The 16,030-nt window shown below is 43.3% G+C and overlaps 1 protein-coding gene across 1 annotated transcript in view; it reads left to right on the plus strand.

Annotated features, from left to right (window-relative positions):
• The window catches only part of LOC149868268 (endoplasmic reticulum aminopeptidase 2-like), a 37,147-nt gene extending 27,949 nt beyond the window's left edge, over window positions 1–9,198 (plus strand). The window contains exons 14-19 of the mRNA XM_090038316.1: window positions 227–383; window positions 1,258–1,442; window positions 4,583–4,744; window positions 5,682–5,822; window positions 6,500–6,581; window positions 7,375–9,198. Of these exons, the coding sequence (XP_089894442.1) occupies window positions 227–383; window positions 1,258–1,442; window positions 4,583–4,744; window positions 5,682–5,822; window positions 6,500–6,581; window positions 7,375–7,518 (871 nt within the window). The 3' untranslated portion in view covers window positions 7,519–9,198. The remainder of the gene's footprint in view (window positions 1–226; window positions 384–1,257; window positions 1,443–4,582; window positions 4,745–5,681; window positions 5,823–6,499; window positions 6,582–7,374) is intronic.
• The last annotated feature ends 6,832 nt before the right edge of the window (window positions 9,199–16,030 follow it).

Below are 16,030 nucleotides of genomic sequence, written 5' to 3' on the forward strand. Positions count from 1 at the left end.
CTAAAGTTATTTAGTTAGTGCCTGAGCTGACAATCAAAGTCTTGCTTTAACTTCAGGGTATATTGGCTTAGTTACCAATAGGTTCTTAGTTACCAACTGAGCTGAGAGTAGAGTCCAGGCCTCATGACTTACAGTGCTGAGCACAGTATGACAGGCAAAATGTGGAGAAGAACAAAGCTGTGTTACATTCAAAATGTTGAGCTTGTGTATATTTCTTCCCCCTCAGTGCGGGAAGGCTCTCATTAGACAGAGCCCTCGATCTGACTCGGTATCTCCAACATGAAACCAATAACATAGTATTTCTGAAAGGCTTGGGCTACCTGGAATCAATCTACCATGTGATGGAGAGAAGAAATATTTCCAGTGTCTCAGAACACCTTAAGGTACAATTTTAATTTGGGGGAAAACTTGCAATTGTCTCTAAAAAAAACTGGAATACACAAAGCAGCTTCCCAGTTCCATGTTCAGAAGGTATCCCCCTTAGCTTTCAATAAACAAAAGAAAACCTCAAACCCTCATGTCAAATTTTCCAGGCTACAAACACCATACACTACTCTCCCTTTGTTCTGGCTTGTGTTATTCAGCCTGGTGTCAACACACACAGTAATGAGCCATGACTGTGATTTCCGCTGCTCCTGTTCTTTAAGGCATGCTCCAAGGAGCGCTGCTCTGACTCATGGAGTTACACCAAGAGTCTGGTGCTACCGAGTGACTGGTGTAGCCTCTGGCCTTGCATTCCAACGGCACTGAAGCTTTCTGGCTAATGCGAGCAGGAAACTCTCATGGCTCTCCTTCCCCGTGGCCAGTCCTTGCCCTCATTCCCACCCTCTCTAGATTACGTTCTAGCTTAGGTCAATGTAAACTGTAAGCTCTCTGGGGGCAACACATCAATAATTTCTCACCCCGCCATATGGGAATGAGACAAAGAGCTTCTCTTCATTTCGCATAAAGACCTGTAACCATGTTGAAAAATGATTGCCAGCTGCCATGTTAAGCAGAACTACACATAATAGATGTTTTTTTAACAGTGTCACAGCTAGAGGCCCACTGTTGTCTGGCCTTGTTACAAAGAATTAATTTATCTAAAAGATGTTCAAAGAGTAGACACCAGAGCAGGGATGAGCTTGACATCTGATTATGAAATACAGTTGTAACAAATGGATTATAGCTGTAGAATTGGTGTAACCATGTGTATGGTTACAAAGCAGGAGTGTAATATGTGGCAGTAGGACTAACTGGGCTATATTCTCTCTGCAGAAGTATATCCTGCGGTATTTTAAGCCGGTGATTGACAGGCAGACCTGGAGTGATGAGGGCTCTATTTCTGACAGAATGCTTCGTTCTGATCTACTGCTACTCGCCTGTGATCTGCGCTATTCTCCCTGTATCCAGAAGGCAAATGAGCTTTTCAGCCAGTGGATGGGATCTGGTGGAAATTTAGAGTAAATGGCTTGCGTACTTTCTTTCATTTAGGCTTTTTTTTTTTTTTACCAAATGTTTAGTTTTCTTTCCTACCACAGGCTTTTACAGGATGGTTAAATAGGAAACCTTTTGCTATCTGAAATGGAAAAGGAATGAATAATCTTTTATTCTAGTGTGACTAACAGTGTATTAGATTGGAAAATAAGTTTGTTAATATGAAAAGCTATCCAACGCTTTTTCTTCTTTCTACTAATTTACTTATTAGGCTTGATTTCCTGCTTTTCCAGTGCAGGGCATATTATAGTTATTTGCCACTGCTTGAAAAAGCCACGTGCATTTACTGTCATTACAAGAAAAATTAAATTTAAAAGTCAGTTGTGGCTGTCCAGCCTAGTCCCACATGGCTAGTATACCAATGCTAGGAGACACTCTTCCAGGACAAAATTCCTCCGTCCCACTATTTTTCTCAAAATGCTATACAGATGGCAGCCTTCGCAATCTCTTTGGGCCACAGCAAAGGACATGGACATGGCTGTAGAATCTCCTGTAATGGGACCTATCTTTAAAGGTGTCTGTGGTGTCCCCCAGCAGCTACCCTAAGCCCATTGTTTATCTAGTCTCACCAGACTACTGCCCTGCTGCCTCACCTGCCATGCCTGGCTGGTAAATTTGTATAAATCTGGGCGGCTGCCCTCAGAAGAATAGAGTGTGGCCTTGATCTGGGCCAGAATGAACTCCAGGCCAGGACTCCAGCCCCCAACTCCAGCTCCTTCCAGTTACTTGACTCTTTTCCCTCATAACTGGGCATAGGTGTTGGTAATCTGACCAGTGGCCTGGCATTCTGTTGCTTGGGGTTTGCAGACTGGGGCCATTCAGCCCTTTTTCTCTGTTGCTTGAACCCACTATACTTCACAGCCTCATAGCAATGCTGCTCTGAGTAATAAGGGTTAGAGGCCCTGTTACACTCCTTGCACACTCTGGAGAATAAGAGCATTTTTACACATACTCTGGAGGTGTGGGGGGTGTGCTTCAATTAGCGAGCCACACTAATTAAAAGCACCTGAGCATCATGGGTATCAGCATTCTGAAAAATGGTGGTGGGGTGCTTTGAACTAAAGCTCACCAAATGAGTTTTAGCTCAAAGCACCCGCTGCCATTTTTCAGCATAGGGATGCTGATACACTTGACTCTTAAGTGTGCTGTGGCACGTTCATTTCTGCACTCTAGCAGACTCGATTAATCCAATACTCTCCAACATGCTTGATTTCCGGTGCATTGGAATCGGCTCCCTGCACATGTATAGGAGTCCGTAAGCTCAGTAGTGACATCAGTCTCAAATAGCAGCATAGGAACCCAGGCGGGTGCATGGGGCACAGGGGTGGTAGGGATTTCCAGTTGCTGCTGCAATTGTGTAGCTGCCAGCAGCATCCACTTTTTTCAGACCCTCCTCCCCCCAACTCAGTGCCCGGGGTGGTTGCCCCATTGGCTCCACCTTAATTACACTACTGGTCTTCCATATACATATACATAATGGAATATAACGTCCAGCATAGTTCTCAACCCAGTAAGTGTAATGCAAATGGGACTGTCTTTGTGTAGCTTTCCAGGGTTATTTTTTTATGCTTGAATTTACTGCAGTATTTAGAAGGAAAAATATCAGTAATATGGTAAATGTATCAACTAAATCTAAGTCTAGGAATTACATAAATATATGCCTGGCTAATATAGCATGACATTTACCAGTCTCAGTAGAAGAAATTCCTTTCCCTACTTCCCTTTGCATCAGTGCATAACTAATTTGCACCATGATGACTGATGAAGAAAATATTCATAATATTACACTTGTCAATTCAAAGAAATACCTTTCCCTGTTTTAGTCGGTGAACAGACTTTTGTCTGGCTGGTGGGTGCATAGATAGATGAATCAATAACTTGTTTAACATATATTTACATTATTTGCTTTGGGATATTCTATATTTTGCCCCGGTTGTTACATATGATGAACTGTAATAATATTCTGCAAGACCAGAGTGTTGATGCAGTGTTTCAAACAGCAGAGAGGTTTATTTTTTTGCACCTTGATTGTTTTTCAAACTAGATTCATTTCTATTATTCCTTATTTTGTAACTACGGTAGTTTCTGACTAGTGGTCTTTGTACATGATCTATATATAGTATTTGGAATCAAAGTATTATTATTGACCTTTTTCAATTCTCAGACGCTGCTAGTCACTGTCTTTAAATAGTGCACCATAACATTTCCAGTCCCTTTTGAATGATGCATGTTTTCTCACATGTTTATAGATCATTCATCACTCTGCTGAAGAACTGGTGTACTGTTCCTGCCCCCACATGATATCACGTACTTGTTAGCAAACCAAGAAGTTCTAGCCTGAGTTCTTATTCTAGCTACTCAAAGTCACACAAGCAGTGACTGGAAGGGTTTGCTCCCTGTGACTGGGTCCAAGAAAGACAAGTTAGGGACATGGTAGGAAGTTGAAAGATTAAATAATCTGGGACTTCTTGAGTAGAGAGTGGGCTTCTAGCTGCTTGAAATTGCAGCAAGCATGAGGGATTCAGCTTATTCTTTTATCACTGTATTTGAACTGACCTTCTCAGCTTCTAAAGCTCCTAGATTCCATTTAGCTTTGCTATTTTCTGGTTATATCTAGATTCACAGAGTAAAAGTAAAAAGCACATTTCTGCTTTTAAAAAAATGACGCTAAGTGGCAACAAGGCTTGACTGAAGAAGTGTGAAATATTCATAGTGCCATATAAAATGCTCAAAATTCTGTACATTTTCTTATCTTTTCGCAAAATCCATATTAAATCAATTTTCATGGAAACTCTTTGCAATGTGTCAGAGAACACTTCTAATTTTGGCCCAGTTGTTTTCATGAAGTAAATATGAAGTGGTCTGACTTTATTACCATAATTTGTGGTGCATGCAAAACAAAATGCTAGACAAATGGCACAGAACTAGAATTGACCATGCAGTGTCAGAGCATCTGACATGTGAAACATATGGAAAATCATTATATACTATAAATACATTGTACATGTCTGTGAGCGACTATAGTATTGCACATCTGTGAAGGCACTAAGAAGTCTAAAATCATCTGACCCTCCTTCTCTTTCCCTACCTTTGTTTAATGCCACAGCCTTCCAACAGATCTTTTAAAGACAGTCTACTCAGTTGGAGCACAAACAGGAGCAGGATGGAATTATCTACTGAAGCAGTATAGTCTATCTGTTTCGGATGCAGAAAAGAACAAAATCCTCTATGCTTTGACCACAAGCAGGCATCATGAAAAACTGGCAAAGTAAGAATTGTCTTTGTTGAATTATTTAAAACAAAACAGTACCACATTTCTTCTCCAAGGAGCTGTGAAAGCATGACAATCCAATAGCAGCTTGGTAACACATTTCAAATGTGGAATTCTATTTTTATTTACTTCATCATTTTCCTAAATAATTTATTAACGAGCTGACACTCCAAGAGAACTTGGCCTGATCTTGATAATCCACAGGACCATTGGAGGTTTATGGAATATTACAAATCATGCAACAAAGAGATTACAAACTTTTATAGTTCAGTTCTGATAAGCAATCACATAGATCTGATCCCTGTTTATGTTCAGAGTCAGGTCTTGTTAATTAGGTGACTCAAAAAAGTTTCCATTAGCACTTTAGAACCAATACTCCTCCAAGAGAGAAGCTGGATTTTGTTTTGGATTTTATATCATTAGTAGATTGCAGACTACAAGAATCTTAACTGGGGACAAATAACCCCAAGACGCTAACATGTTTTTCACATTCCATGTCCAGCTTGCAGGATCTGTAGTTAAAGCAAAAGAAAATATAAATCAAATTATCTGTACACTCTACAAATTTTATATCAAAATAACTGAGCAGCAACAGTTCTGGAATCATCTTTTGCAAAATAGTAGTGGCTCATGTTAAGTGGTCATTGTGGGCCCTGACATAACACAATGTATTATGCAAATGCATTGAAATCATGAAGAATTTTTCCTAAAAAGCAGTAGTAATATATGAAAAATGCTGTAGCAGCACCCAATTAAAACAGACTTAAAAACTGATATATTTCAAGCACTGAACTGTTGTCTGTTTTATCTCTCCTGCTCCTCTTTTATTAGTAGTACTTTTGTTGGAAGGAAATGTGTATTGAGTGGTGGTCTAACAGTCTCTGCTACCGGCAGACTAGAAACAGACTGAAACTGCCTGTTTTCATTTCTGCAGGCTAATTACACTAGGCATGGAAGGTGAAGTTATCAAGACTCAGAATCTGGCAATTCTTCTTCATGCTATAGCCAGGAACCCAGAGGGACAGAGACTTGCCTGGAATTTTGTCAGAGAAAACTGGAAAAAGCTTCTTGAAAAGTTGGTATCTGCTTGTCTACTTCAGCCACCATTATTGGCAACTGCTTGCAAATAACGATAAAGAAGGATCACTATTCTACTGTTGAAATGGAATAAATTTTTATATTTGAAGATGAGGCTACTTTGCTTTAGCTACCCAAATCTAGCCCTTGTGTCTCACGGGGTTCATATTTTAAGAAATCCCATCTTCATTATGCACCTACATCTCTTATTCACTTGTAACCAGTATTAACTATCCGAATGAATGTAAGGTGTTGTCTTCCTGTATTCTACTTGTGGTAGGAGGTGAAGAATGTGGGAAGAAGGGGTGAGTGTCTGCCTTCACCACAGAGGAAGCGTGTGTTCTGTGTTTGTAGCATGCCCAGTCTTTGTATCCCTGCAAGAAGCTGAATAGAGACATTCTGAAAAACTAAGTTGTTTCTACTATTCTTCAGAGAATTGGAAAAACAACATAAAAAGTGAAAAGCAAATTAAGTTTAAAAATGTTTTCGGTTTAGTAGTCTCCTGTGTTATTTGTGGGCTGGGTAAGGCTGCATTTTTTTTAAATTTGACTGTGTTGCTCTAATTTAAACAAAAATACTTATTAGAAAAAAGATAAGCACACACCATAGAATGTAGTTCTGTTATTGTATGTTGTTTGTATTATTACTATTTATTTTTCCCTTCCTTGTTTACAGGTTTGAATTAGCTTCTTTCTCCATTCGAACTATTATCTCTGGCACTACATCCCACTTTTCATCCAGAGATGAACTAGAAGAGGTTTGTAACTTTTTATTAAAACCTATTGTGAATGTATACATTCCTTTGTCTTCAGTTTACAAATAAAAAGGCTTAACTGCCCAGAACAGCCGTCAAAGGACAGTGATCTTTCAATATTTCAGTGATGAGATATTAATAAGGAAAGAAGAATTAAAGATTTGGAAATCATTTTAATAACTTGAAAAGGTTGATAATAATCATCGCAAAATAGTTTATTATGTGTGATAATTTTTAAAGCCCTGTAAGTGCATTATATTTTTGACAGGTCAATCTTGCATTTTATAATATATATCCTTTTTTGTTAGTATGGGAAGAGACTTATACTTTTGTTATTCATTTAGGTTGCTTACAGACATGACACCCCCACCCCCGCAAAACACTGCCCCCGCAAAACACCCCCACCCCCGCAAAACACTGTTTTACTTTAAGCTCGGCACACCCTTGCACCAAGTGCCCATGCTCAGAAGAGGCTTCATGTTAGTTTGACCTGGCTCGCCCAGTGTCTGTATAGGTCGGGTGCTTTAACGGGGCTTTTTGGTGCTTTTATCTAAAGCTGATTCAACTTAGTTATTTTATTCAATGTTATTTTACTCTTTGAGGGTACTTGACTGAAGGAGGGAGGGGATTGCTGGAAAAGCCTGGTGTATGATACATCTGAGTTTTCTTAGAGTCACAATCAGTGTGACCAACTTTGGCCTTTCTAATTCCTGCTATTTGGCCTATGTTTTCCTAAGAGCCGTTTAAATGCAGGCAAAATTTGACCTCAGACACTAATGACTATCATTTTTTTCAGGTGAAGATCTTCTTTAAGTCTCTAAATAACCAAGGATCACAGCTAAAAATCACTCGAGTTGTGCTGGAAACCATAACAAAGAATATTAGATGGCTGGAGAAGAATCTCAGCAGTTTAAGAAACTGGCTTCTCAATAATCTTTAGGGTTTGACATGAATATGAGATGATGAGTACATGTCTAGTCTATTAGCACCCTCCAAACTAAAGGGGATTTCAGTTTGTATTAAATGTTTCTTTTCCCTCCCATTGGTGTTACCAGATTTGCCCACTACTTTGGGGTGTACTCATTTATTAGGGCTAGGGTCTTGGTAATTCTGTCAATGTGCTGCCTGTGTTACTTGTGTTTCTATACAGAGCTGTATCTTTCCCTTCTGCAAGCCCCCATCCCCAATGGAGCTATCTTGCAGGACTCAGTTCAGTGGGGCTGGGTTCTTCCAGTCCCCAAATCAGACACACACACACACACGCATGCACGCACGCACGCCTGACCTGGCCGGGTTGATCAGCATGGACAGGCTGACACCCTCATATGCCAAGAATCAGTTCATCAGAGCAACAATAAACTACAGTCAGACACAAACACAGAGTTAAACAGAATACCTCTGAATCTGGCCGGGTGTCCAGATGACACCCTCATGGGCCAGCATTCAGTTCATTAGGGCACGTCTGAGCCAAACTGGGTCAATCAACCTGTACAAGCTGATCCCCTTATGTGTTTCAGACTCAGCCCGTCCCAATCTTTTAGCCTCTTGATGAGCAGACCCCACAGTATTTTTGGGCTACACAGGGATCTTTAGCTTAGGTAAAAGGAGCGTTGCTGCAGAGCAAGTGGGGAAAAGAGAAGTAAAGAAGGCAAAATATACCCAATTACCACCAGTTTGACTATAAAAGTTATTTATTGCTAAGTAGATGAAATATATATTGACACTGGTAGTAACAGACATGCAAAGGAAAAACAAACACAAACAGTCACAGTATACCCTGGTTTCACTAAGTATTTGGGGAAACTTAGCTCAAGCTTAACTAATACAGTTCAAGTTCAGAAATCTATGCTTAGAGAGAGAGAAGAGAAAAGAGAGAGAGAGAGAGCTGGGATCTCACCAGTCCAAGACACTCGGGTTGCAAAGCTGACAGGTCAAAGTTCTCAGCACAGTCCTTGAAGGGAGATGATCTTCCTCCTGCAGCCTCTCCAGAAGAAAGCGAGTGGTGTCAGCACACACTGCTGCTTCTTTTACAGATTTTTATATCCCCAGTTCAGCTTCTTTCAGGCATTCTCAATAGTGTAAATTAAACTGTCTTTTCTAATGACAAGGGGTTATCTGGGTGGAACATCTCAGGAACTTCATTGATACTCAGGAAACATCTACTTGGGAGCCAGCTTGACATTCCTATGGATAGCAGATATACCTGATGGGATATCTCCTGGTGTCTTCAGAAACAATAGATTGCAGCATCAGGGTTTTGGATTTTTACTTGCTGTGAACAAGCCTCAGCTTAGCATGACTTTTCCAGATCTTACTATAGTCTTTTAACAGACTTAAGGCACTTACTAGAGTGTTCATAACCTGTTGTGGAGAGGACTTCCACCAGTCGTCTTGGGAAAAGTATGACAACACTTGTGGACAGGGCTCCAACGGGCTGGATGCTGTGATGAACCCTGTACCATTGTTCAAATGTTGCCCATACCCACTCTGACTCAGTCTATTGCCTCAGCATTCCCTAACCCGGCAACCGAGTTTTAGCCAATTAAGTTTACATAGGCCTCCCATAGTGGGACCGGGGAATGTACGGCCCGAGATGCCTAGTAAACTTACTCTTGCTTAAAGGAGTGTGTGTGGGGGGGGGGGGGGGGGGGGGGGGGAGATTTTGTAAATCCAGATTAGAACTTGTCTGATAAACGCTGAGCTGGGTGTGAGGGTTGATTAGCTTTTGGAGCACAGCTTCCCCATCATGCAGTGCTCCTCTGCTTCTCTGATCCCAGAATTCACTGCAGTCTCTGCTTCAGGCTTTCCGTTCTCCATCTCTCATGTAAATGAATGGTCATCTGTTCCCATCTCAGAGGCAAATGAGACCGAGGGCAGTTGTTTCACTTTTGTCACCCTTATCTGGAGGGTTTTAGGTGTGTCTCTCACTGCATCTGAATCAGCTTCTGTTTGGGGGGGGGGGGAGGTGTGATTCTTTGTGTGTCAGTCTGTGCCCTGTGTCAGGGTTCCCCAAGAACATGGAGCTGACAAGTAACACTGGTGAGTTGCATTTGAATGCAGTATGAATTTGAATAGATATATTTGATCCTCATTCTATTGTGCTATATAGATAGCAAAGTTGACAAAATGAAATGTCTGTGCTACAAAACTGAAGAAAAATGGGCAAATTTTCAATAATCCAAATTGTGAAGGAGTGTTTGGAAACCTGATCTGTTGAGGGGAGCGCCTGTGATTTGCTTCAGTCATTTGTCATAGACCAATGCTGTAAATAGCCGTTTGATTACAAACCCTGTTTAGCATGGCTACATGGATAGAGTACACATATATTTTTTCTTGCTCTTTTGTCCTGTTGTCCATACACATTATTATTTTGATCTCTTATGGCTTCTGGCCACAGGAAAAATGAGTAATCTACTTGTTAAAATTCTCCCTCTCTTTTTCTGAGCTTAAGTTAAAAGATCTAATTGGGAAGCCTGAGGAATTTAGAAAATAAGATAAATATGGCACTTTTCCTAGACTGAGGGGCTATGGAGTCTGTTAAACAGAAATTATGAGATGTGACATTTTTTTCTTGGCTCTATCAATGACCTGCTGTATTACTTTTTGGGTGACTCACAAACATCACATCTTCTGTCTGTTTTATCTAGTCAGCAGATATCACTGTATAACTGTACAGAGTTCAGTGGTCCTAATCTCGATTGGATATCTGTAGCCATTACTAAATTTATTAATAATAGATTACCTATTTGGAAAAAAGAGTGTATTGACTTTTCTTTCCCTACATAGAAGGTCCTCAATTAAACTCATTTCTAAATAGAAGGATTGAGTTATCTCCTAGCTGAGATTCTGTATAGTAGATCTTTTTCTGTAAAGCATGACTAGCTAAAATAAATCACATGATATTCCCCTCCCTGTTTTTTAATTAACAAAATGTGTAAAAGTACCAAAAGGAAACTATGTAGTTCAAGAAAGACCAGTACTTCAGACAAACAGTGAAATACTTGAAAAGGGCTTCTCATTAATACATTGTTTTAACAGTGAGTTACAAGTGAAACATTCTGGGTAAGCAGTTGGAGTTTGTCAGGTGAACTGCACTGGTGACATTTGTTTTTAACATTACTACAAATTAATATCTGAAAAAGCTTTTTAATGGGCAGAAATCAATTTTAGTGCCGTGAGAGCATAATCAGTATTACCTCTTTTTTTTAAGTTACATTTCTGTCTCTCACAATGAAGTACGAAGGCTTTGCAGCCAAATTTTCAAAAGCGTGAGCTGATAATTATGTGCCTCAGCTTGGGTGCCCTACTTGATACAACTTCTGCCTGGTTTTCATACTGTGTGAAGGACCCCAAGGTCATAGTGAAGTCAGTTTCTGAGGCAAAGAAAACCCTTCATGTTTTCACAGTACCTCAGATAATGGGTTCCTGATTGCAATTAGCTTTCCTGAGCTATTGCTTTACAGTCAGTTAATACTGCTAATCTGACTCCAGCTGTTCCTATTAGAAGCTTTTTCCATTTGCAGAAGATGGAGCCTGTACATATTCTGCTGTTTAATTGTACTATCCTAAATGTGATGCCACAAAAGATTGAAAGGTACTTGGACATGGTTTGGCAGGTGTTTTACAAATGGAATCACCAATCAGGCAATAAAAATTTCTTTTGATGATTTTGGCCATCTGTCCTGCGGTTGACTGGTTGGCTGGCTGCTCTTACTTTTTTCCTACAAAAAGAGTTGAATATAGAGACTTGGAATAAACCTTAATTCCCTGCTCTTTTTTCCCTGTGTATAAACAAATGCACTAGTGTTCTTTCTACTTTACCTTCACACTTTTAAATTCTATTATTCATGACACCACATTACTGGTTAAACAGAAGAAAACTTAAAAATCTGGTACTTGCTAGGGTTCACATTAATGGTAGTTGAAAAAGAGAAGATGTGTCATCCAGCTGCGCAAATCTCATATTATCCACTGAATCTCAAACTGCTTAATCCTCTATACAACTTTTGGTATAACTGCAAGCCCTAGTTTGTGTTGATAAAAATTCACAAATAGGAGTCAGGATGTTCAACAACTGTAAAGTCAGACCACCCATACTGCTGCTTGGTGTCCTACATCATTTCCCTCAAACTACTTACTTTCCTTAGCTGGGGCTTTCTAGAAATTACATCCTAGGGTTTACAGTTTATGGAGACCTTTGTATATATCATCAGCATGTCTGGCAGCCAAGATGGTTTTGTATATTGTCAGTCTGTATTGTGATCCTGTTATAACATGTATGTTGCCTTTATGTTTGCTTGTGAAGCAAGAGCTATGTTAAATAACTTAGGATCATAGGAAAGTGAAGTTGGAAGGGACCTCAGGAGATCCTCTATTCCAACCCCCTGCTCAAGGTAGGATAACCCCAGTCAAATGTCTGTCTAACTTGCTCTTAAAAATATCTAAGGATGGAGAATCCACAGCCTCTTGTGGTGCTTAACCATCTCCATAGTGACAGAGGTTTTCCTAATTTCCAACCTAAATTTTCTCTGCTGCAGGCTAAGGCCATTGTTCCTAGTCCCATCCCGTAAAACCACAGAAAATAACTATCTCCATTCTTTTTATAATTGCCCTTCAAGTATTTGAAGTCTGTTGTCTAATCCCCCTTCAGTCTTTTCTTTTCCAGGCTAGATAATCTTAGTTCTTTTAGCTTTTCTTCATAAATCATTTTTTCCAGGCTGCCAATAATTTTTGTCACTCTCCACTGAACTCTTTGTACTCTGTCTGCATCTTTCAATGTGGACATCATTTATCATAAATCAGCATTTGCTAGTATTAATCAACAGTGAATGGAAAATAACATGATCCTGTCCATTATCTTTTGATATGACAGGCCACATGTAAATTTCAATATACCTCCACATGGAGATGCACAGTTTTACAGTGGGATTACACAGAGAAAGGGTCCAATAAAATATGCCATTCATATATTACCCCTTGCTCTTGCTCATAGTCAAACTGTCAAAGCAGCCTGGGGAAAATAATTACCACAAAGTGAAACATCAGTACTTTAAAAAACAAACAAACAATAATCAATGTTATCACAATCCATCAAATTAAGCTTCTTTTCCTTGTGCTACTGTGGTAAAAGGTATGTCTGTGTCATGCATAGGTACCAAAAGCAGAAGCTACATTAGTGCAGTACTCTGTCCATGTGAATAAGGTCTGGAATTCGGTAAGAAGCAGGATATATTAGGTCATATACTCATATCAAAATGGAGATGATGAGCATGATGCAAAAAAACAATCCAGTTAGTGCTCTGATATGTGCACCTCCCTTGTGATTTAAATCCCAGTGAATATAGCAAAGTTTTGATTTCTCCGTGCATTAGATAGACTCTACAGAGGAATAAATCTCTGGGACAGATCTTCAGCTGCTGTATATTGGTGTCATTCTAAGAACATCAATAGGCGATTTACATAAACAGAGGATGTAACCCAGGGGCAGGCAGTTATTTTGGGCAGAGGGCCACTTACCCAGTTTTGGCAAGCTGTTGAGGGCTGCATGGGTAGTCCCACCCCTTGACAGGTGCCCGCCGGCCCCCTGGTCACCATCTTGGGATCAATGTCCCAATGTCTTGGGACCAATGTCCCAGGGCCAACACCAGTGCGGCCCAAAGCGGGGCACGGGCTGGCACAGGTCTGTAGAGCTGGGCTGGGCTGCACCAGCAGGGAGAGAGGGCAAGCAGCCCTTGCTCCATAAATCCCCTGCCAGCTGGGACCCTGTGCTCCTGCCACCCTGCTCTGGGCCCCATTGGCACTGGCCCCAGGACACTGGTGCAAGCCCCATGCTCCTGCTGTCTCCTGCACCTGCTTACTCTCAGTGCCTTCCCAGCCCTGCAATATAGGCAGGGGGCAGCGTGCAGCCCTGAGCCCCTGCTCCCCGGTAGGGAAGGAGCTGGTGCTTAGTGCGGGGAAAAGTGGCCCCTCGCCCACCCCGTGGCCAGTGCTCCCTGCTGCGGCTGCTCGCAGCCTGCGTGGGGCTGTTCTGAGCAGGCAGAGGCAGCCCCACATGGGCTGTGAGCAGCTGCAGCTAGGGGCAGGCAAGGGGCCACTTTTCCCCGGCACTCAGCACCAGCTTGCAACCCATCACCACTGCCAACCTGGGCCCTGCGCTGGCTCTGGGCTTGCCCATCGGGGCTGTGTGTGGAAAGTGGCCCCTCCACTTGCTGTGCTGGGCAGCATTTGCTGCTGATGCTGCCTGCCCGGAGCTCGTGTGCTGGGCAGCCCAGAGGCGGTGGTGGCAAACACTGCCTGGCACAGAAAGTTTCATAGTTTCATAGTTTCTAGGGTCGGAAGGGACCTGAGCAGATCATCTAGTCCGACCCCCTGCCATGGCAGGAAAGAATACTGGGGTCAAACGACCCCAGCAAGATGTACATCTAGCCTCCTCTTAAACACCCCCAGGGTAGGAGCCTGCACCACTTCTCTTGGAAGCTGGTTCCAGATCCTAGCCGCCCTGACTGTGAAGTAGCGCCTCCTGATATCTAACCTAAACCTACCCTCTGCCAGCTTGTGAGCGTTATTCCTGGTCACTCCTGGCGGTCCTCGGGGAAACAGTGACTCCCCCAATGCCTGCTGATCCCCCCTGACTAGTTTATAACAGTCCACAAGATCCCCCCTCAGCCTTCTCTTTTGGAGGCTGAACAGGTTCAGGTCCCGCAGCCTGTCCTCATAGGGCCTGCCCTGCTGTCCCCTGATCATACGAATGACCCTCCTCTGGACCCTCTTCATGCTGTCAACATCCCTCTTGAAGTGTGGCGCCCAGAACTGGACGCAATACTCCAGCTGCGGCCTGACCAGTGCCGCATAGAGGGGGAGGATCACCTCCTTGGACCTGCTCAAGATGCATCTGTGGATGCATGCCAAGGTGCGGTTGGCCTTTCTTACTGCCTCTCCACACTGCCGGCCCATGTTCATCTTGGAGTCAATGATGACCCCCAGATCCCTTTTCGCCTCCGTGCTGACAAGAGGGGAGCTCCTCAACCTGTAGGTATGGTGCCGGTTGTTCCTCCCGAGGTGCATCACCTTGCACTTGTCTGTGTTGAAACCCATCCTATTCTCATCTGCCCACCCTTGTAGCCTGTTGCACCCTTCCAATGTACCCACCTCCCTCCACATCTTAGTGGGCACATCAGCAAATTTGAACAGGGTGCTTTTTACCCCCTCATCCAAATCGCTGATGAAGATGTTGAACAGTGCGGGCCCCAGGACCGAGCCCTGTGGAACCCCACTGCCCACGTCCTTCCAGGTTGAGAAGGACCCATCCACTACCACCCTCTGGGTGCGGCCCTCCAGCCAGTTGGTGACCCAATTGACTGCGTGGGTGTCGACACCACAGCTCCCCAGTTTCTTAATGAGAACAGGGTGAGAGACAGTGTCAAAAGCCTTCCGGAAGTCCAGGAAGATTATATCCACTGCTACCCCTGCATCTAATGATCTGGTGATCTGATTGTAAAAGGCCACCAGGTTGGTCTGACAGGATGAACCCATGTTGGTTGCCCCTAAGCATGTAGTCCCCTGCTGGCCCCTCCTGGATGTGTGCCAGCATAATTTTCTCAAACAGTTTGCCTAGGATCGAGGTGAGGTGATCGAAGTGGCGGGGGGCGTAGCTGTTGCCGCCGCAAAGCAGCCCAGATGGGTGATCCTGGAGCCGCTGCGGGGTCCAGGCTGGCAGTGGGGGCAGGTTACAAGCTGGTGCTGAGTGTGGGGAAAAGTGGCTCCTAACCTGCCCTGTGGCCAGTGCCCTGCACTGCAGCTGCTCGCAGCCCACATGGGGCTGCCTCTGCCTGCTCAGGACAGCCCCAAATGGGCTGCAAGTGGCTGCAGCATGGAGCGCTGGCCACAGGGCAGGCGAGGGGCTGCTTTTCCCTGGGCCACTTTTCCCCAGGCTCCTTCCCTGCCCAGGGTCCTCCCTTGCCCTCCCCCCACCGTACCTGAGGTTCCAGCATGGTGCAGCCAGATGGTCCCAGGCCAGAAGCCCCTGCTGGGGCTTCCAGCTGGGGGTGGGGTGGGGCAGGGCTGGGTGGGTCCTGCTGTTGCGGGAGCCCGTGGGGCATCCCCTGGGTCCTCCTGCCCCTGGTTCCTGTCTTTTTTGACAGGAACCAAGGGCAGATAAATATTAATTTTCTAATTTTTTTAGGAGTCTTGCAGGCTGGATAGAATGGCCTTGCAGACTGGATCTGGCCCACAGGCTGTATTTTGCCCACCCCGATGTAACCTAATGATGGCAAATCAAGGGCTTATACAGTGCTAAATAAATTGCTGGTTACAAAATAGTAAATAAAAACAGTCATATCTGGGTTCTGGGGGCAATATGTTGGGGGTGCATGCAGGTGTACTTGTACCACTTGAGCAAAAAGGTGCCACCGACACTGTCAGTGGTGCCTGTGAGCGGTTGCCGTTCACCACTC

Source organism: Crocodylus siamensis, chromosome 3 (assembly GCF_052110815.1).
Source record: "Crocodylus siamensis isolate JL-2025a chromosome 3, ASM5211081v1, whole genome shotgun sequence".
NCBI lineage: Eukaryota > Metazoa > Chordata > Crocodylia > Crocodylidae > Crocodylus > Crocodylus siamensis.